The 21210-nt window shown below is 38.9% G+C and overlaps 6 protein-coding genes and 2 long non-coding RNA genes across 15 annotated transcripts; 4 read left to right on the forward strand and 4 right to left on the reverse strand.

Moving 5' to 3' along the window:
• Positions 1-2: 2 nt before the first annotated feature.
• EXO70D3 (exocyst subunit exo70 family protein D3) lies at positions 3-2602 on the reverse strand. Its single transcript, NM_112265.5, has 2 exons — positions 2271-2602; positions 3-2185 (listed from the first exon to the last, which is right to left on the reverse strand). Exon 2 carries the CDS (start codon positions 2183-2185, stop codon positions 314-316), a length of 1872 nt encoding a protein of 623 aa, NP_566477.2. The 5' UTR covers positions 2271-2602; the 3' UTR covers positions 3-313.
• A 1119-nt stretch (positions 2603-3721) lies between these two features.
• AT3G14100 (RNA-binding (RRM/RBD/RNP motifs) family protein) lies at positions 3722-6968 on the forward strand. The gene is made up of 12 exons (NM_112266.4): positions 3722-3952; positions 4330-4391; positions 4480-4582; positions 4771-4847; positions 4934-4995; positions 5079-5166; positions 5264-5339; positions 5436-5466; positions 5707-5826; positions 5968-6053; positions 6180-6356; positions 6475-6968. The coding sequence occupies exons 1-12, from the start codon at positions 3833-3835 to the stop codon at positions 6754-6756; spliced, it is 1284 nt and encodes a 427-aa protein (NP_188026.1). The 5' UTR covers positions 3722-3832; the 3' UTR covers positions 6757-6968.
• On the reverse strand, positions 4559-4791 carry AT3G02845. Its single transcript, NR_140950.1, has one exon. It is a non-coding gene; the product is annotated as an other RNA (long non-coding RNA).
• On the reverse strand, positions 6924-8495 carry FLU (Tetratricopeptide repeat (TPR)-like superfamily protein). Of its 3 annotated transcripts, none has more exons than NM_112267.4 (4): positions 8324-8472; positions 7939-8114; positions 7642-7807; positions 6924-7551 (listed from the first exon to the last, which is right to left on the reverse strand). In NM_112267.4, exons 1-4 carry the CDS (start codon positions 8406-8408, stop codon positions 7028-7030), a joined length of 951 nt encoding a protein of 316 aa, NP_566478.1. In that variant the 5' UTR covers positions 8409-8472; the 3' UTR covers positions 6924-7027. The 3 variants fall into 3 exon arrangements, with proteins under 3 accessions (NP_566478.1, NP_974310.1, NP_001189888.1); NM_001202959.1 differs by having other exon boundaries at positions 6981-7551; positions 7936-8114; positions 8324-8495; NM_202581.2 differs by having other exon boundaries at positions 7642-8114; positions 8324-8464.
• A 9-nt stretch (positions 8496-8504) lies between these two features.
• Positions 8505-16472, forward strand: AT3G14120 (nuclear pore complex protein). Of its 3 annotated transcripts, NM_001202960.1 has the most exons (25): positions 8619-8878; positions 9121-9476; positions 9703-9772; positions 9854-9969; positions 10162-10193; positions 10286-10411; positions 10558-10620; positions 10893-11051; positions 11441-11533; positions 11625-11792; positions 11892-11990; positions 12389-12615; positions 12700-12757; positions 12841-12929; positions 13190-13321; positions 13451-13573; positions 13688-13786; positions 13890-14078; positions 14320-14491; positions 14585-14735; positions 14849-15051; positions 15224-15365; positions 15523-15683; positions 15871-15987; positions 16190-16472. In NM_001202960.1, exons 1-25 carry the CDS (start codon positions 8799-8801, stop codon positions 16259-16261), a joined length of 3297 nt encoding a protein of 1098 aa, NP_001189889.1. In that variant the 5' UTR covers positions 8619-8798; the 3' UTR covers positions 16262-16472. The 3 variants fall into 3 exon arrangements, with proteins under 3 accessions (NP_850581.1, NP_001189889.1, NP_188028.2); NM_180250.3 differs by lacking the exon at positions 10558-10620 and having other exon boundaries at positions 8505-8878; NM_112268.3 differs by lacking the exon at positions 10558-10620 and having other exon boundaries at positions 15224-15437.
• HAOX1 (Aldolase-type TIM barrel family protein) lies at positions 16452-19115 on the reverse strand (the record flags this gene model as incomplete). 4 transcript variants are annotated; one of them, NM_112269.3, is made up of 12 exons in its annotated part: positions 18968-19115; positions 18519-18662; positions 18311-18435; positions 18171-18217; positions 18010-18087; positions 17775-17899; positions 17607-17664; positions 17469-17531; positions 17299-17368; positions 17096-17196; positions 16915-17019; positions 16452-16829 (listed from the first exon to the last, which is right to left on the reverse strand). In NM_112269.3, exons 2-12 carry the CDS (start codon positions 18656-18658, stop codon positions 16650-16652), a joined length of 1092 nt encoding a protein of 363 aa, NP_188029.1. In that variant the 5' UTR covers positions 18659-18662; positions 18968-19115. The 4 variants fall into 4 exon arrangements, with proteins under 4 accessions (NP_188029.1, NP_001327204.1, NP_001327205.1 ...); NM_001338104.1 differs by having other exon boundaries at positions 16650-16829; positions 18311-18662; NM_001338103.1 differs by lacking the exon at positions 18968-19115 and having other exon boundaries at positions 16650-16829; positions 18519-18941.
• Positions 18639-18951, forward strand: AT3G02855. Its single transcript, NR_140951.1, has one exon — positions 18639-18889. It is a non-coding gene; the product is annotated as an other RNA (long non-coding RNA).
• A 236-nt stretch (positions 19116-19351) lies between the features above and the next one.
• AT3G14140 (2-oxoglutarate-dependent dioxygenase family protein) lies at positions 19352-21210 on the forward strand (the record flags this gene model as incomplete). The annotated part of the gene is made up of 5 exons (NM_112270.2): positions 19352-19375; positions 19578-19702; positions 19762-20374; positions 20469-20876; positions 20959-21210. The coding sequence occupies 5 exons, from the start codon at positions 19352-19354 to the stop codon at positions 21208-21210; spliced, it is 1422 nt and encodes a 473-aa protein (NP_188030.2).

A 21210-nucleotide genomic window follows, 5' to 3' on the forward strand; every position in this document is an offset into this window, starting at 1 on the left:
ATTTTGGAACTTTTAAACAAGGAGCTTGCCTATGGCTACTACCAAACGGAACAAAAATGGAGCAAATGAGTAGAGGACGTCGCACATTGCAAAATTTACATGGTACTTATTGGTTCTGTGATCAATCAGGACTTTTATAAATAGAAGACATATGGCACAAACAACAACACACAAATATGTTCACCTGGAGATTATTCCACCGGGCAGGAAACCCGTGAATAAAAATTCAAAGAATGGTTCTATTTCTATGACATCCTAATGTGACTGAAAAACGAAAGAAAGAAGATAGAACTCTCGGGTTTTCGATCTTCTTTTATCGCCTCCTCAAGTGTGGTGGTGTGGTATATCCTTCGAAGAAATCTAGAACGATGGTCTCGATATCTTCAACCGAATATTTCAAATAGTTCTCAGGGTGTCTTCCACTCTCTATATGACCCCTGAACCTTCCAAGAAACGATCTATAAGCAGGGATTAGATGCTCGGATAGCGATATTCGGAGTTCTTCTCTAAGCTGAGCATCTGGAACCGACCATGTGGACTGAGTCCTGTGAACCTCTTCGAACATTGTATTGAATGCCTTAAACCTCTCTCTTAATGCACTTCTTGATACACCTGAGGAGAAACTCCCACTCACATGTAATCCTTCATCTCTCAAACTATTCAGTACTCTGACCCATGTAGCTCTCTGGTAGTTTGTGGCAGCATGTCTAAATATCCCAGTGAGTTTCCTTAAATAATGGTCTCCAATCATCTCTCGTAGTTCTGGTGACCTTTTCACTTTCTGAACAATGTAATGGATGTTGTTCATGATGAATATGTGAGCTAGAGATGTGTCTCTATAGTGCTTGGATTTCTCTTCTAAGTTGAAATGCAAGACCACAATCAACCATATCAAATGCAAATCCAACGGAGATTTACTATCCAACTCCGTGAAATCCATATCCGGTGTGTTTGGATCAGAACCAGTAGAGGGATTCGACATGATGAGATCATCCAACGTTTGCTTATAATCAGAGATCATAACAATGTAGTTCATCACATACCTTGTCAATGGATGAATCGTTCCTCCAGGGACAGGAACTATCGAAGGTTCGCGAAGAACCGCATTCTCAAACTCCGAAAGTATACCTCTCGCTGCTTCCGCTAACCTCGATTGAATCTCAACAGCCTGAGCTCTAATAGCATCTGATGAATCTGAGTCAAAGATTGCTTCAATATCCGGCAACATATCCGTTAAAGCATCATGTAAATCAAGAATCTTGAACAGCTTCTCAGGTGATCTTCTACTGATACTTATAGCTTCAGGGAAAGTGAAAAGTCTCAGAGCAGAAGCCTTCACTGTCTCCATGAAACAAGTCTCATCCATGGCAGTGCAAATACCATCAAAGAGCTGCTCACATAGTCTCTTCTCACTAGAGAAAACAACTCTAATGCAAACTTTAGCAGCACGAATCCATTTCCTGATCTTTCCTTCAACAACTTCCCACTCAAGCCTTTGAACATCACCAATGCTTATCTTCACAATCCCAAGCTGCTTAAATATTGCTTCCATGGCTGATTTGCGAACAGTTCCATAGACTTGGATACATTCACGAGAGTAACCGGCGGCGACCATTCGTTGAACAATCGATCTTAGATCAGAAACTGCTTCCGGCGAAATCAGATCCATTTCTCGTATACTGCTAGTGGATCTGTAACTGCTTCTTCTACGAGTTAACCGGCTTGAACCGGAACCACCTGGAGAATTTAATTCTTCTTCTTCGGGAGTTACGGTGGTATCTTCTCCAACTTCGACGGTTAAAGACGGAGAGACTGATGGTTCCTCGAGGAAAAGTGAATCAGGCTCGAAAGTAGTTGTGTGGGAGAGAAGAATGTTACGGAACTCGTCTTCGAGTCTAGCCATAGCGATTTGAATAGCTGAGTTGGCTTTGACCTCGTGTTCATCGACTACGGTGGCGGCGGAGGTGGCGGCGGAGGAGGAAGAAGAAGAGAAAGAGACAGAAGATAAGGACCGTTGGATTTCATCAACGGCTCGAAGAAACCGATCCACCTCATCACGATCGCTTTGGAAAATCATCTTCCCTCTTGCTCCATCAGTCGCTGCTGAGTCCCACCGGAGTATTATCCTCTCCGCTGTCTCTAAGTTCGAACCATCGGAATCTAAACTATTCTCCGGCGGTTCCATCTAATAAATCAATCAGACAACAACAAAAAATCAAAAACAGTATAAAGAAAACTTCAAAATTCGAAAGCCAATGAATGATTCTCACCTCCACCGATTCAAATTCTTCTCAGATGGAAATTCGTGAAGGAGATTGGTTGATTTTTTGGTAAGAAACCACTTCGGTTTTTTTTTTTTTGCTTATCGGAAGAAGTCTTAGCAAAGGCAAAGCTGTCTGTTTGTATTGTTTTTAGTTTTAATTTTTGGAAGTTTCTGCGAGAGGTGGGAAATCGGAAAAAATAAGTCTTTGGACTTTTCAACTCCTCTTTGTGTGTACGTTGCCGATAAATTTTAAACTTTTTTATTCCGAATTACTCGCCGGCGGCGTAAAATGCCCGGTAAAAACTTTTTTGGTTTGTCGAATTATTGGGTGAGATCTAGTCATAAATGCTATTATGCCTAAAACAAAGTCCCACTTTCTCGATATAAAAAAAAAGACACACATCATGTCTTATTATGATCTTTCATTTCCATAGTGGGATCACTTAAGCCAGTAATTTTGGAAACTTTTTTTTTTCAGTTATCTAAAAATATATATATATATATATATATGACATATACATTTTCAAATATACAATACTTTCAATAAACTAAAATAATGTAGTTGTTTCTGTGCTACTAATTCGGATTTTTTCTTTACATAATTTTTGTTATAAATAGTTTACCTAAAATGTTATGACGTGGTTGGCCCATGTTGGCATGGCAAGGACATCAATTTGTATATGTAATCAAATTACCTGCGGATAAGAGAGTACCAATTTGGACATGTTTTTTTTTTTTGTATATTTTTGAATAGTCGAGAAAATAAATGTAGATTGTCAAACCTCATAATGAGATGTGGTTGGTGGACCATACTTGATTTTAATCGAGCCGATTAAGTAAAGGAGATAATACAAGTTGTAGTCATGAATATTTAAGGTTATTGAATTGTTTGAACAATTAGGTTAACTTAACAATAAATTGAAAATTTGATATATCTCACATACAAGATCATAATAATACAATTTTCTTTTTCAGTTCTCAATTTGTTTCTCTTTCACACAAAAAAATAATCCTCATTTTATTTGAGTCCTTAAATAAATTCATCTAATCAGTCACAAAGACCGGACTAATCCAATATACACGCTTGGGTCCACAGAACAAGTTAGTCAGAAATACTGGTCCTCCTTTGATATCTGCAGGATAAACGACGTCGTCTTTAGATATGGGCTTGGGCCTAAGACTGGGCTGTCAGTAAGATAAGGAACGGACAAGGAGTATTATTGGCAGTCACTAAAAATGGTTGTCACAGTGCCGTGACGTTAGTTTCACCTGACTTGTTCTCTGAAAATTAGCAATAAAATAAATCGTGCTATAAATAGTTCACTTGTGCCGCACGGTCCCTCTCATCTTCTACGGACAGCTTCTTTCTCTTTCCTCTCTGATTTTTTTTTTCTCTTTCTACCTTTTTCTTTTTTTATTTTCTTTCTTTTTTTTTTGTTAGTTTTTTTTTTTTTCTTTCTTCATCTCGTGAACGATATAGTACCTGAACCCTAGCGGAGGAAAATCAAAAATTGTCTAGGAGAAACAAACAGAGATATCTTTCTTTCTTTTTATCAGTGGGGAAAAAAAATGCAGAATCCGAGACTGAAGCAACATCAGCAGCAACAACAACAACAAGCTATGATGCAGCAACAAGCTCTGATGCAGCAACACTCTCTTTACCATCCTGGTGTTTTGGCTCCTCCTCAGGTTTTTATTTTACCTTTATTACATCTTCGATGTGTCTAATTTTGGTCGAAATTGGATTTTTTTTTTTTTGTACTGTCGTCTCTTTCGTGAGTCCTTTTATTCCGGGTCGGGTTTAGTTTGTGTTCTTCATTTGAAGATAATTTTTGTTCATATTCTGTGTTTCTTTTTCTCATTTGATTGAATGGATGGCTAGGGTTTCCAGATCCTGTAGGCTAGCAATTCGTTCCTTTTATCTGTTGTGATGTCTTTGTGTTTTAGTTTTGTTGCGTCATTACCAAATTGAGCTGATATTTACCTTCTCGTGCTTTTCTAATGGGGATAGAAAAGAAATTGCAATCCTTTTCATTTTCTTTCTTTCTTACTTTTGGCAATTGCAGTTAGAGCCTGTTCCAAGTGGAAACCTTCCTCCTGGTTTTGATCCCAGTACTTGCCGTAGCGTGTGAGTGAATTTTTTTAGCATCGCTTTGTCTGAAAGGTGCAGTTCCGAGTTTATGTTTTAACTTCTCCAATTATTCTAATATTGGCAGGTATGTTGGAAACATCCATACACAGGTCACAGAGCCTTTGCTTCAAGAGATTTTTACAAGCACTGGCCCTGTTGAAAGCAGTAAACTCATCAGAAAGGATAAGGTAGTTAGATTCTAAAATCCACCTGATTTCTACTTTATTGTGAAAGTGACCCTCTTATATAGTAGCTTTCTTGTTTTGGACGAGCATACCTCAACAATTGCACATTTTTAATACTTTAAGGAAACTACTCTACTTGCTGCTTACTAAAAATGGACTCATAAAGCATGCATCTTTTTATTTATTTGCAGTCATCATATGGATTTGTTCACTACTTTGATCGAAGATCCGCTGCTCTGGCTATACTGTCTCTGAACGGAAGGCATCTGTAAGGAACAATTTTCATAGTTTCCTTCCTCTCCTCTTCTTATCGTTCGAATGCTTTTGTTTAGGTTATAATCGTCGAGTTTACAGGTTTGGACAGCCTATCAAAGTCAATTGGGCGTATGCCACTGGTCAGAGGGAAGATACATCAAGTAAGTTTTGACTTTTTTTAAGTGTTGCATTTTGTTTGTATGTTTTTGAGGATACTCAATGTTTTAGTTTCCATGAGTTGCAGGTCATTTCAACATTTTTGTTGGAGATCTCAGTCCAGAGGTCACTGATGCAACATTATATCAAAGCTTTTCTGTCTTTTCCAGTTGTTCGTAAGTTCTGTTGCTTGATCAGCTCCTTTTAACTAACTTATTCTACTTGGTTGTAAAACAAATATCATAATCTCTGACTGTGTCTAATATTTTGAAGGGATGCGAGAGTTATGTGGGACCAAAAAACTGGGCGCTCGAGAGGCTTTGGGTTTGTTTCCTTCCGCAATCAACAGGTAATGTACATTCTTTAAATCATGCAGTGAGTTTTTGTTTTAGCTCAAGGATTGTTCGTGGTTTACATTAATGTTAAATGTTGATTTCATTTGCAGGATGCTCAAACTGCCATTAATGAGATGAATGGTAAGGATTATATAGTAGCTGAGATCTCAGTACTTCGTTCTCATGCTTTCTTGTTCTGAAGTGCTTAGAATTTGCATGCAACTGAATGATACTGTGCCTAGAAAGACCTGCTGAAAGTTTTCTTGATTTGTTAGTCAAGAGCTGCTGAAAGTTGCATAACTTCTGTTTCAGTGTCATCTAAAATTGAGGTTTTCTCTTTATTCTTAGCAATTAATCTTTGTTTCTATCACATCTTCTCAGGTAAGTGGTTAAGTAGCAGACAAATCAGATGCAACTGGGCCACGAAGGGCGCTACTTCTGGTGATGATAAGCTCAGTTCTGATGGAAAAAGTGTTGTGGAACTTACAACTGGCTCATCAGGTTGTCTTTCTATTACTGTGCAAATTCTTATGTTTTTTTCTCCTTCTCCTCAAATGGAATTTACGAACCTACATTGATTTTCCCTGAGTAATATGAAAAACTTTAAGTTAACAAAGCCATATTGGTCGTTTGATTGTGCAGAGGATGGTAAAGAGACATTAAATGAGGAAACACCTGAAAATAATTCTCAGTTTACCACTGTTTATGTGGGAAACCTTGCTCCAGAGGTACATTATCCACTAGGAAGTGCTCCTTGTAATACTATCACAACAAAAACAGTTTATTTGAGGTTCTTTGATGAAGTTTTACATTAGTAGATTTCGGGTACATCGTTACAGCTATCTATCTTGCAGGTAACTCAGCTTGATCTACACCGTTACTTCCATGCTCTTGGCGCTGGAGTTATTGAGGAGGTCCGTGTCCAACGAGACAAAGGCTTTGGTTTCGTGAGATATAACACTCATCCCGAAGCTGCTCTTGCTATTCAGATGGGTAACACTCAGCCTTACCTCTTTAACAGACAGATAAAGGTACTTTTAAGTTTGGCTTACCACTCTAAACCCTCTCTATTTGATCTTACTGCTCCCAAAAGTTACTTCATCTGAAACTTAGCATGCAATCTGACATTTGTTATCATGTTAATTGTAGTGCTCATGGGGAAACAAGCCAACTCCACCAGGTACAGCCTCAAACCCACTTCCCCCACCTGCCCCAGCTCCAGTTCCTGGTCTATCTGCAGCTGATCTCCTAAACTATGAGAGGCAATTGGCACTTAGCAAGATGGCAAGTGTGAATGCGTTAATGCATCAACAGGGTCAACACCCTCTAAGGCAGGCTCATGGAATAAATGCCGCTGGAGCAACTGCAGCCATGTATGATGGTGGCTTTCAGAATGTAGCCGCCGCACAGCAACTCATGTACTATCAGTAATAAACCTCAGTTCGTGGCGCCGATCTCAAGTTTCAATCTCTTTGCTTTTTCTCTTTTTTTTTTGTTTGTCTAGAACTTGTTTGTGTGTGTCTGTTTGTCTCTCACTTAAGTTATCTATATAAAGTTTTATCTGCAGTTGTATGATTAGTTATGTATTCCCATGGATTGTAAGACAAGCGAATTACATTCAATAAAAGGGATTTGGATATCCATTCTATGTGATTTTACATGAACATAAACAGACAACAAAGAAAAAAACATTGCGGAAGGATCAGTCAGTCTCTAACCGAGCAATGTACGTATCATAGAACTTTCCAGCTTTCTCGAGATCTCCCAGCTCGGTATAACAGTCTGCAATAGCTCCATATGCTTCAGTGATTCCAGAATCTTCACTTTCCCTCTTTGAGATGGCTAGAACCATGGAGTGATACTGTATGGCTTCCCTATACTTCCCTTGGCGCTGCAGCGAGGCGCCTAGGCCTCTTGCAGCCTTCTTTTCTTCGGTGGGGTCTTTGAGACTCTGGGCAAGTTCCAAAGCTATCTTGAACTCTGTATAAGCTTTCTCTGGTTCTTGGTTCCTAAGAAAGGTTTTTCCTGTTTTCAACTTGGAAATCAACTCTTGTTTCTTTGGTTCCACAATGATTTCACTATCTGGGATTCTTGCTCCCACTGGAGCATAACTCAAGCTTGGTGCATAAGACTCGATTTTGGCTTGTCTCCTAAGAGCTGCGTTAATCTGTCGTAGTTGTTCATTCAACCTCTGTAACTCCCCTTTCCTCTGCCGAGCAAGCAACCCTGATTTGGTACACCACAAAAAAAGTGTTGTCAAAACCCCAATGAGTACAGTTCATAGAAGCATAGATTGAAGAAAAGACTAGTCACTACCTCCAACGGTGGCTCCAATAAGAGCAACAAGCAACAAAATAGGCATGCTGAACATGGAGCTCTCAGGCTCACATATCTCAGCAGCCAAAGCTTCAAGAGGTGTAGCCATCTGAAGGGAGTTTGTCAACAACACTGCCATCACCGGTAATTTGAGCCTCCCAATTCCCTGCCACATCCATATCTAAAAGCTTACTATCACTAAGAAAAAACTTGACAACAAAAAATAAACCGAGTCAAACAATATAATGTGTTTTAGCTGGATATAGCTAGACATCCCGGAATTCATCACCAAACTACCTCAAAAGCTGAAAACTTGTCAAGAGATCCCACACTGGCAAATGGCGTTTGTAAGATTCCCTTTCCTTGTCGCTCCTTAGGCTGTGAAGACGAATGTATAATTTTGGAGAAAGGAGGATGATCCCCAGGTTTTCTGACTACTGAGTAGCCAATAGATGTAGCAAATTTTCCAATCTCTGAGAAAACGTTATGGAGAAAGATGACTTCAGAAGCGACAAAGAATTGGCTAATGTTATTGAAATGAACCAACAAACTATTGATGCCTCAAACAATTTCGATCTAGAAGTTCTGATGCCTCATTACCAAAAGAGGATCACTCATATAGCAACAGTGACTCTGAATTGGAAATCTGATTCAGCGAATGAGCTATGAGCTATGAGCTAACCTGGAGCTCGAGACTTGTCACGCGGCGGTGGTTGGCCACCGGAAGTATGAGAGAAGGAGGAGCAACACCGGATAAGCGCCGCCATCACTAAAGAAAGCTCTCTGAGAGGATAAAACAAACGCTTTGGGAAGCTTAAAACTCGTTTCCGCTGGTCTGTTTTTTATGAAACTTGTACAAGACTGCCCCTGTTTTTCTATTTAATTACAGTTAAACCCTTTTTTACTAAGCTTCAAAGATGAAACGCAGCGTTTAAGGAGCTTTTGCTTAAACTCTGGTGGCGACTGTTCTGTGTCGTCGTCGCTGTCTTTGTCTCAGCGGAGTCTTCTACTGGAGCGGAGGATTTTAAAAGGGTTTTAGATTTTTGACGACTACAAAACCCTAATCGAGCTCAACTTGAGCATTGCCGCGCTCTTCTGCTATTCTAAGATTTGATATTTCTGCATACCACTTGGGGTTAGCTTTCGTTGGTGAAGAAATGGATATGGATATGGACACTTCCCCTAGCTACTTCGACCCCGAGGCCCTCAGTGTTAGGGATCAATTCCGTCGCTATCGGTAAAATTTTCGACTACCCTTTTCCGATTTTCTGGGTCTTCTTACTTTAAAGTGAATTTTTCCTGGGTTGTCGTTTGTTTGTTAGTACGGTCTAAATTAGCTGATTCTAGCGAGACTTGAATGCGATTTGAATTGTTGGATTTTCTCTAAGAACTGAATCTTATTAGGGGTTATGGTTTTAGTTCATGGAATCTGGGTATAGTGTTTTGATGCCCGGCTATGTCAAATAACATTGCTTGCAGAAAGAGACACTCTACATCGCCACATGAGGAAATGTTGAGTTCAAATGTCAGCGAGAACAGATTACTGTATGACGGGCATAACATTCATAGTCCAACAAATACTGCATTGCTCCTTGAAAACATTAAGGAAGAGGTTGACAACTTTCACACTGATCATTACGAAGGAACACCTACAAACCCGATATCTGCTTCCAGGAGGGAGAGTGTTGGAATTCTTAATGATGACGATGAGGCTTTGTTTCGTCGAGTAGAAAGTCAATCACTCAAGGCTTGCAAGATTGAGAATGATGAGTTAGCGGAGAGTGGAGATACAACCTTTGCTTTGTTTGCTTCCCTGTTTGATTCTGCGCTTCAAGGTTTGTATGATATATCAGTCTTCGAATATAATATGTGTACATACATGAATATGCAGATATTTGGGTTTGTTTCTGCATGCATGTGTGTGGTTCTCCTTTTTTTTCAAAATCTCAACTAAGCAGTGTTTCTGCTTTGTGTGTTTGTGGGATTCCCGTTAGTTAGTTGCTAGAGTCCCAGTATTATCTGGTTTTCTCTTATTGTAATTATGACGTCTTGGTTTTGCAGGACTAATGTCCATTCCAAATCTAATGTTGAGGCTTGAAGAATCATGCAGGAATGTTTCACAATCAATTAGGTATGTCTTCTGGCTCTGAGAGTTAAACCGTCAAAACTTCTTCAACTTTGTGCTTGGTTCATCTTTTCCTGTTATCTACAGATATGGATCAGATATTAGACATCGTGCTGTGGAGGATAAACTTATGAGACAGAAGGCTCAGCTTTTGCTTGGTGAGGCTGCCTCCTGGTCACTTTTATGGAACCTATATGGAAAAGGTTAGGAAACTCAGCTCCATCTTTCTATTACTTTTGGAACAGGGTAGGTGTTGTCTTCGTTTTGATCACTGATGTCTGATAAAGCTCGGTGTCGTGTAATATTTTCATGTCTACCTGGAAAATTTTCAGTTAAAGTACTGGGTGGTTTGTGTTAGAGATGCTATTATTGACGATGTGTATTTGTTCTTGCAGGTACTGATGAAGTTCCTGAGAATTTGATCCTGGTAATGCATTCTTTCGTAGTCGTTTTTCAAATGAATCATTCTTATTGATACATCTTACGCATGGACTTATTTGACTATGTTAATGTCGGCAGATCCCATCAACATCTCATTTGGAGGCTTGTCAGTTTGTTTTAAACGACCATACAGCTCAGCTATGCCTTCGGATAGTCATGTGGCTTGAAGAACTTGCTTCAAAATCACTTGACTTGGAAAGGAAGGTGATGATTCCAGTATATTCGTTTTCAATATATTACTTTCCCATTGTCATTTTGGTATGCTACTTGATTGGTGTATCTGGTCTGGTCATTTTTGTATTCCTAGGTAGAGATCATGTATAGGATCGTTATAAACTCGCTAATTGCAGTGCAGTTCCTTTAATTTTCACAAACAGAAGTTGAGCAAAACGGTTGTTGCATTTTCTTTTCTAGTAGTGTTCACTCTCCACCTAGAGAGATACTAGATCTCGTTGTATATGAATGGAAATCTTAGGAACTGTATGGAAAACACCTCCAAAACACTATTGCTTCTGAAATCAGAGTCAGGTGTTTATGTTCCTACTTTTCTTGTATTGAGGGTGTTGGTACTGTTTCCTAGACTTTGTTCAACGTACGTAAAGTATTGTGTGATGAACCCTCAAATTGATAGAGGTGATTAACACTCGATTAGAATTTACTTACCAGGGAATGTTAATGATCTCAGGTGCAGGGATCTCATGTGGGTACTTATCTTCCTAATGCTGGAGTGTGGCATCACACACAAAGATATCTCAAGAAAAATGGCTCTAACGCTGACACTTTACACCATCTGGATTTTGATGCTCCAACACGTGAACATGCTCGTCTTCTTCCTGATGACTATGTAAGTCTGTTCAGCTATGGTTGAAGTTAGGTTCGTTTAGATTGTTAGTGTTGATGAGCAGATTTTACGTTTCAATATATTTGTTCATTCAATATGAAATACATGGTATATGAAACAATGCTGGTGGACTGTGCAGAAAGCAAAGCAATGTAGATGAACAGGGTTAAAGAAATTTTGTCAGAATAGCCGCCAATTTCTTTTCATAATTAATATTTGATTCTCAGATGTTTAGCTATTTCTCTTGGTCTAAGGCTATATCATAGCAATCGTGACTGTTTCTTTTGTCTGTTCTAGTTTCCATGTGGATGCCTATATCTATACTTTGAAGGTCATCTTTCGTTGTCGTTATTGTTGTTAAATAAAATCAATATTTGGACCTTTTTTGGCAGAAACAAGATGAATCTGTTCTTGAGGATGTATGGACTTTGATAAGGGCTGGGAGAATAGAAGAGGCATGTGATCTCTGCAGGTCTGCTGGGCAGGTAATCTTTATAAGGGATATAAATTCTTTATAAGGGTAATGATTAGAAAGGTGTGTACTGATAATGTCGATTTAAATTACTATTTTGCCAGTCATGGAGAGCTGCGACTTTATGCCCTTTTTCTGGAATGGACATGTTTCCTTCTATTGAGGCACTGGTAAAGAATGGGGAAAATAGGACTCTCCAGGCCATCGAGCAGGAAAGTGGCTTTGGCAATCAACTGCGTCTTTGGAAATGGGCTTCCTACTGTGCATCAGAGGTAATACAGAATCTGGATAGTTTTGTTGCTTTTTGAATTTGAAGTTTTTTTCCGTCTCAGAGACGTAATTTACTTATCTTTTTTCATTTGTTTCTGAAGAAAATTGCAGAGCAGGACGGCGGCAAACATGAAGTTGCTGTTTTTGCAACTCAATGTAGCAACCTGAACCGCATGTTACCAATTTGTACTGATTGGGAGGTAATGGCATGCACACTTGTATAATCAGATTGATATTTAATTAGCATATTCCAACTTTGCGTCCCTGGCTGCCATTTTTCTATTAAATAACGTACTGTTTAAAAAAAAAAAAACTTGGTTGTCTTGCCAAATCTTGATTCTCAGAATTATATTTTAAGTTGCTTATCTGAAACGTCATACGCTATCACCCTGCCTGTGTGTCTCTGTCGTATTGAATTATCACTCGTAAGATTGTTTAAAGATGGTTATGAATCATTAACATACTTGTTTTCATTGCTACCATTCCTATGCATTTTTTTTGAAAAACTGGAAACTGCTATTTTCCAACTTATTTCGTAGCTTACTCTATGAGCTGTGTGCATTGACATTGTTTTAGCGTTGACGGGATTATTCTGCAGTCAGCTTGCTGGGCGATGGCAAAATCCTGGCTTGATGTTCAGGTTGATCTTGAACTCGCCCAATCAAAGCCTGGTTTGACAGAAAGGTTTAAAAGCTGCATTGATGAAAGCCCTGAAGCTACGCAAAATGGTTGTCAGGCTTCATTTGGGCCAGAAGATTGGCCCCTCCATGTTCTAAACCAACAACCCCGCGACCTTCCTGCTCTTCTTCAGAAACTTCATTCAGGGTATGAATAACGACTACTGGGAAAATTTCTTTGTCCTTTCTGTAGAGAGCTACAGCCCAACTTACTGTTTTATTCCTGGCGTAGGGAAATGGTGCACGAAGCTGTTGTCAGAGGATGCAAAGAGCAGCACCGCCAAATTCAGGTATTTTGATTGCCAACGATTTTCTGTGAAGCTATTAAATCATTTATTATGTGCGTAGTCATCCCGAATACTTTCTTTGGCAGATGAACCTTATGTTGGGGGATATATCACATCTCCTTGATATCATATGGTCATGGATAGCGCCCTTAGAAGATGATCAAAGCAACTTCAGGCAATCAATAGTTTTTCTCTAGATTTTGTTACTTCTATTAACAATTTTGGGATATAGTTATCTGTTGATTGTCGGATCCTAGCATTTTCTTTCGAATTATACAAATTTTCCCAACTCAGGGAGGTGGTGGTAGGGGTCTCGAAATGACAATACCTACTGCGTAGTTTCTGATGTTTCTTGGTTATTATAAAGAAGACAGATATGTGTTTTACAGCGTTGCTAGATGAGTGACTTGACTCAATACGTTTTGCATCTTGCAGGCCCCATGGAGATCCTCATATGATAAAGTTCGGTGCACACATGGTACTTGTTCTTAGGCTTCTATTTACTGATGAAATCAACGACTCTTTCAAGGAGAAGCTCAATAATGTTGGTGATCTTATTCTTCATATGTGAGTCACTTCAAGTTGGTTCCTCTGCGATAGCAGAGTTCACTTATGGAACTTATTATCCTGCTAGATGATACATTACATGCATATTATGTTCAACTGGCTTTTTAGTGATCTGTGAAATGCTGCCAGGTATGCGATGTTTCTATTTTCAAAACAACATGAAGAATTGGTAGGAATTTATGCTTCTCAGCTTGCTCGCCATCGATGCATTGAACTTTTTGTACACATGATGGAGTTAAGGATGCATAGCAGGTAATAAATATCAGATGGTAGTCTTTCATATTGCATTTTGGAGAAGCAGCCCTTGGAAATATGTGTATTGCATAAAAGTTATTTCTTTGACATTTTTCCTTCTCTGGAAAACAGCGTACATGTGAAGTACAAAATCTTCCTGTCCGCTATGGAGTACTTGTCATTCTCTCCTGTGGATGATTTACATGGAAATTTTGAAGAAATAGTTGACAGGTATTTAAATGGTTGAGATTTTTTTTCCTGGCTTAAAATATGTAATCTTGAGATACCTTTTACTTTAGTAATCTCAAAAGTGAAACTTTATGGAACATCACAGGGTTTTGTCAAGATCTCGGGAAATCAAACTTGCAAAATATGATCCCTCAATTGATGTTGCGGAGCAGCATCGTCAGCAGAGTCTTCAAAAAGCAATAGCCATTCAGTGGCTCTGTTTTACACCTCCATCTACTATAAAGGATGTGAAGGATGTTACTTCCAAATTACTTTTGCGATCTTTGATGCACAGGTACAATTGATGCATACTGACATATGGCCTCATGAATATATCTGCGTCTGAGAGAAATCTCGACATATTAGGAAAATGTAGGCTAATTTGTTCGCTGTTAGCCTATTTCTCAATTTCTTAATAGAGACGAAATGAAGAAATCAGAGGACAAGAGTTCCTTTTAGTATGCAAAATGTTTGTCTCATTTTTTTCTTCACTTTTGCCTCTGTTTCATGGTATTTTTGTTTTTTCCTCTCGTCAGCAACATACTTTTCAGAGAGTTTGCATTGATTGCCATGTGGAGGGTGCCTGCAACTCCTGTGGGTGCACACACACTTCTTAGTTATCTTGCTGAACCTCTGAAGCAACTCTCAGAAAATCCAGATACCCTCGAGGATTATGTTTCCGAGAATTTGCAAGAGTTCCAAGACTGGGTATGTTTCTCTGCAATTTTAACTCTTTATTATTCCTTTGATTTAAACATCCAGTGTCTAGATAGCTTTACGTACCTCTTTGTCTTTAAACAGAATGAGTATTATTCCTGTGATGCAAAATATCGCAACTGGCTCAAATTCCAGTTAGAGAATGCTGAAGTCACTGAACTGTCAGAAGAGGAAAATCAGAAAGCTGTTGTAGCAGCCAAAGAGACTCTGGATTCTTCTTTGTCATTGCTTCTCAGTAAGTGATGCCAAACTTTATAATATATGGTTGACTTGTGTGCACGACTTTGCAGTTTTTACATTGATTGAAAATGCTGTTAACTGTGATACTATTGAACCTCGTAATATTAGGACAAGACAACCCCTGGATGACATTTCTCGAAGACCATGTATTCGAATCAGAAGAATATTTATTCCTTGAATTGCATGCAACTGCGATGCTCTGTTTGCCTTCTGGTGAATGTCTGCGCCCAGATGCCACTGTTTGTGCTGCACTAATGAGTGCACTTTACTCTTCTGTCAGTGAGGAAGTTGTTTTAGATCGCCAGTTAATGGTACTCCTTTCATCCAATGTTCTTGGTCCATATGTTACTTTTACCTGTATCCTTGCTTTCACCCATGGTTATATACAACGGTTATGCAACAAATTTGGATATTTTCTATGGTGTGACACCATCTCGAAAGGCAGTCTACTACATTAATGTTTGTGTTGATCTTCGCGTTCAGGTAAATGTATCGATTTCGTCAAGGGACAGCTACTGCATCGAGGTTGTGCTCCGGTGTTTAGCAATTAAGGGCGATGGACTTGGGCCACATAATGCAAATGACGGTGGTATTCTAAGCGCAGTGGCTGCAGCTGGTTTTAAAGGTTCGGATATCTATGGAACATATTTCTCATTCACCTATGATTTACCTCCTTTCTCCATAGAAATTTGGGGATGTTTCACCAGCATTAATAAAACAAGATGTTACAATGAAAGCACCCGCATTATAAAAACAATCACAAACTTGAAATTTGACTGCAGGTGAGCTTACACGGTTCCAGGCAGGTGTTACAATGGATATATCCCGCCTAGACGCTTGGTATTCAAGCAAAGAAGGCTCGCTTGAAACACCTGCAACTTATATTGTCCGGGGTCTCTGTAGAAGATGCTGTCTTCCAGAACTCGTTCTTCGATCAATGCAGGTAGAGCCTCTGCCATATTAGATTATAACATTGCAGACATATGTATCTCGATCTGCGGCCATTTCATCTTAACCTATAATATAAGTGTACTAAGATTTTTGCAGAGAAGGAAAAGTCTATGGTCGTTTACATTAGTGAGAACTATAGAAGACTGAACTTATACCTCCATTTATTGACGTATTTGCAGGTTTCTGTTTCTCTAATGGAGTCGGGAAATCCACCTGAAGATCATGATGAACTGATTGAGCTTGTTGCTTCTGATGAAACTGGTTTTCTCTCTTTGTTCAGTCGGCAACAATTACAGGTTAATAATACACAATTCTTTACTCCATGAAAAATAAAGTCAAAGACTCATCATCTTTTTATTTCATTTTCCACTTTCTTTCTTTCCAAATTGGTAATGCAATTTCTCAGTCTGCATCATTGTTGGTTACTCACCTGAATAAAATCATTTAATCTTAGTAACTGAGAACCATCTGATTGATTTGGATGCAACACAAATGCAGGAGTTCATGTTATTTGAGAGGGAGTATCGTATGTCCCAGTTGGAGCTTCAAGAGGAACTTTCATCACCTTGATATTGCCTCACCTTGTATCAGCGCCAGCTTCTTCCTCACTGAATGCCCAGAGAGACGGCTTACTTTGGTTCGTGTAAATTACGCTGTAATTTGTCTTCTTTTCAGACCAGGGATTCACTGATCAGACTGATGTATACATTGTGATAAATTTTGTCGAATGCTGAGATATCAAGTTCCCTTTACTACTATTGGTCAGAAAGCCACTTCTCTCAAAGGCTTATTATAAGTTTATAACCAGCAAATTAATCAGAAAAAAAAAAAACAGAACAAAGTCCAAACGTACTATTGTCTTGAAATAGAGCTTTTTATTTATGTGCATTGACAGTATTTCATACTGTTGTCCAACTGTCTGATTAAGTCTCTGAGACTAGATCTGTTGGTTTTAGGATCAGAGCATAGATTTAATTCTCTCATTCTCTGTCCTAACATGGTTTCTGGTTACGTCATCAATGGTTGGACAGCCAGAAAGGGCCATAGTAATCTCAAACTCATTTTTCAGCATATCAATCACTTTTTTCACTCCATCTTCACCCTTAGCTGCAAGCCCATAGACTATAGGCCTCCCTATCTGCATCAGCCATCCAAAAAGTGTCATTATATCATCAACAGAGAGCAACCTGTAAAATGTATGCTAAGTAGCATTCAAAGCTTACAAGAACAGCTTGTGCTCCGAGCGCCAGCGCTTTGAAAACATCTGTTCCTCGTCTTACTCCTCCATCAAGCAAAACCGGAATCCTACCTTTCACAGCATGAACAACCTGCAGTTTCATAAGAAGACCAGTTTGTTCATCAAGAAGAATACGCTTGTTTTATAGCAAGCATTGATTGGTTTACCTCTTCTAAAACAGTTATCGTAGCCGGGGAATAGTCGAGCTGGCGAGCCCCGTGGTTGGATACCACTATTCCATCTACACCGGCTTCAACAGCCTTAAGAGCTGCCAACAGCATCATACAAAGTTTTCTTTTATATGCCTTGGAATTTCTATAGAGTATATGCTATATATTAGACTACGAGTCTACGAGACATGGATCTTTACCGTCTTCACGTGTGAGTAACCCTTTGACCAGAATTGGCAACTTTGTAATAGATCTTAACCATTCGATATCCTAAGATTTTGCAGTGCAAAAGATTATAAGGAATGTATTCACATGGGAACTTTGTGTCTAATATCCAAGGAAACAAATAGAACCATTCACAAGATTTTACCTTCCAGCTTAACGAAGCATCAAATGCACTAGAGGCAAAGGCTTCAACCCCTGAACCTTCATTCTAAGAGAAGTTATCATGTTAACAACTGGTAAGGTTTAACTTTACATGAATCTTAATTCAAGCTTTTTTACTCACAGGTCGGACTTCGGTTGAAACTAAGCCTTCAAAATTCTTCAGCTGTGGGGATATCATTCTACAGAACAAAAAAATGGAACACCATTTCAGAAAAAAAAATTTATAAGATAGAGATAGACTAAGCAAAGTAGGAATGCTTATTCCTGCATGAAAATATCAGAGTATTACTTGTTCTTTATATCTGCTTCCCTTCTACCAAGTCTGGGAACATCAACAGTTAGAACTATAGCCTTGAATCCAGCTTTTTCAGCTCTTTTCACAATCTGAGCTGTTACATCACGTCTCTTGTACACCTATATAAGATATCAAAGCGAGTTAAGAACCGAGGCCTAAGGCCCGAACCAAAAAAGCATATTTTGGAGGAAATGAGAAAAGCAGCTAAAAATTCAGATTGTGTATTTACATATATTTGAAGAAACCGAACAGCGTTACAACTGGAAGCAACCTCCTCAATAGTGCAAGTAGACATGAATGATACTATCTGAAATCACACAACCAAACACCATAATCATCACCTTAAAATCCAAACAATGTAAAAATGCATTCCAACAAACACCGTAGTACCATGATAGTGTTACACGCAGCTGCAGCTTTCGCTGTGGCGATTTCTCCTAACATAGATAGGAGACAAATCAAATCAATTTCCAAATCCAGCAATTGTATACAGTTGACAGAGCTAGTTATGAACATAAAACTAAACAGACCTTTAGGATGAGCCAACTTATGCATTGCTGTTGGAGCAATCATGATGGGAGCTGAGATTGGGTAACCCAACATACTTGTAGACATATCTATGTTGCTCACATCAACAAGAACCCTAGGCCTAAACCTGTACATAAAGCACACAACACACAAACATATGACACGGTGAAATCAAGTAGATATAGCATCATATTGATATGGATTAGTTACATGATTCTACGGAAAGCTTGGACATTTTCATTGAGAGTGTGTTGATCCTCTGCTCCTCCATTGTAGAAATCATAGTACATCTTAGGGAGGGCCTGTTTGGCCAGCTCTTGAAACTCATCCACGTTAACGATTTGATCCATTTATCTACAATTTCATATAAAGGAAAGAAATTTAGAATCAAAGAACACACTGCTTTAATAATCAACCATGCAAGAATCTTGCTCCTCTTGTCCTCTATCAAGATTAAACATCTTTAAAAGAGACCTTATCATCAAACTAATTATCCACTACCGGACTTAATTCGTCTATGTTACTGATTTGTTTGAATTAGTATGTTCAAATCTTAATGTTACAGGAAACGACAAAAAATAGATGTATTGGCTGCGATCATTAAGGGACTCAGAACTAAAACCATTGTAGAAGTAGAAGTTGATTTTAGAAGTACTTACATATCTGAAAGAACCCAGTAAAAGATACAGAAACCAGTTTAAGTCTCTGGTAAACAAAGAAATTAGATATCTTTTAGCTTTATGAAATCTGGAAATGACAGGGAAAAAAGAACACGAGAACAGAGTCGGTCCTGTCGGAGACCAAGACAGAAAACGACAAAACACCTGCTAACCCTCTAAGTCGTCTAGAGTCTTTGCCCACAGTAAACGTTGACTATTCAACTCAATGAGGACGTGGCGTACCGAGTCATCATCATTTCAGAGAGCCATTTTCCAACGGGAGCTTTTATTTCTTCTCTTCTGACACCAATGCTCAGTCTCAGAGACCGAAGCGTTTCTTGAAAAGTTGCAAATTTTTACCTCAGAACATATATGTCTATAAAAATGGCAACGACCAATTACTCAATGGTCATGCCTATGTTCCGCGACGAATCACGGGGAAGCCTCTAATGTGTATCGTCGTCGTCAGAGAATAGAAAGCCCGGTAGTTATATTATATAATGTCATCTTTTTTAAGTGTTTTTGTGTGTTTTTAAACCCTTTTTTTGAATCCTTTGATTATTCTTACCTTTGTAACTTTGTTGCGTGCTAATGTTATGGTGGTGATTAGATCTTCATTGGTAATTTACAAGTTGCAGTTGATAGGTCTTCTTTGTATGAATCTTCTGATTACAGTTCATTTGTCGCTAGAGAATGTTTGAACAAGGATAGTGCTATGAAGCCTTACGACATATTGTGGAACTGAGGAGTTTGATAAATTTCTCGTTGTCTTGCCAGGAGCATGTGTCTTACAGCATTTTTGAGAAGGATGAGCATTTTAGTGTTGAAGATCATTATACTGCAGGAAACTCTTCAAATGAAAGCAACACGAGACCTTCTGACATCTTCCTCAAGAAGAAGCTGGTGGGACTAAACCCCTCCATTCTGCAACTAAACAGAGAAAAGAGGAAAGCAACTTTGAAGTTTTCTGGAGATAACAAGGATATTTTACAATCTACTTTGTCTAGCTCAAAGAACATAAATCTTAGTGGTGGTTTGTTTGTCTCTAGAGAATATGAGAACAAGTATGTGAAGTTTGGCGCTAGAATGCGTTGTGATCTTGTGAATAGGATGAAAGATGTTACGTTGGCTTGGCATGAGTCTGTGTCTTCTACAAGTGATAAAAATGTTGAGCTTTCTAGTGTTGAGAATCATAAGATAGCTCCAAAGGCTGATGGGCCAGGGAACTCTTCAAATGAAAGCTCCTCAAGTCCTTTTGATATCTTCCTCAAGAAGAAGGTGATGAGACTAAAACCCTCCTTTCTGGAACTGAACAGAGAAAAAAAGAAAGCAGCTAAGGGTTTCAGTGGAATTGTTATTAGACCTGGAATGGTACTTCTCAAGAACTACTTGTCAATCAATAATCAAGTAAGTACTCTCTCTCACTATTTCTGTGTTTATGTGTTTATCTGATCTTATATGCATCATTTGAGCTTTCTCTGTTTCTTAAAAATGCTTGTAGGTGATGATTGTGAACAAATGTCGTCAACTTGGTTTGGGTGAAGGAGGCTTCTATCAACCTGGTTTTCAAGATGGCGGGTTGTTGCATTTGAAAATGATGTGCCTTGGCAAAAACTGGGACTGTCAAACGCGTCGATATGGAGAGATTCGACCAATTGATGGTTCTGTTCCGCCTCGAATTCCCGTTGAATTCAGTCAGCTTGTTGAGAAAGCAATTAAAGAATCAAAGTCCCTAGTTGCTACAAATTCAAATGAGACAAAGGGAGGAGATGAAATACCACTTTTGTTGCCTGACATATGTGTTGTTAACTTCTACACATCCACCGGGAAACTTGGTCTCCATCAGGTTAGTGTTTACGACAAAACAAGTTTTGATTTCTTAAAGTATAAAGGTGGTTACCTCAATACAGTATCGTAAGAATTGCTCTTCATTGTATTATTGTTCTTTTAAGTTTCTGCATCATCAACTTATTGAATCCTTCATGGCTCAGGACAAAGGGGAGAGCAAAAAGTCCCTCCGGAAAGGATTGCCTATTGTATCATTTTCTATTGGAGATTCAGCCGAATTCTTGTATGGTGATCAGAAGGATGTTGACAAGGCAGACACGTTAATCTTGGAGTCTGGAGATGTTCTAATATTCGGTGAAAGATCAAGAAATGTCTTCCATGGCGTCAGATCAATTCGTAAGATACTGCCCCCAAGGCTCTTCTTCAGGAAACAAATCTTCAACCAGGTCGTCTGA

This window comes from Arabidopsis thaliana, chromosome 3 (genome assembly GCF_000001735.4).
Source record: "Arabidopsis thaliana chromosome 3, partial sequence".
Lineage (NCBI taxonomy): Eukaryota > Viridiplantae > Streptophyta > Magnoliopsida > Brassicales > Brassicaceae > Arabidopsis > Arabidopsis thaliana.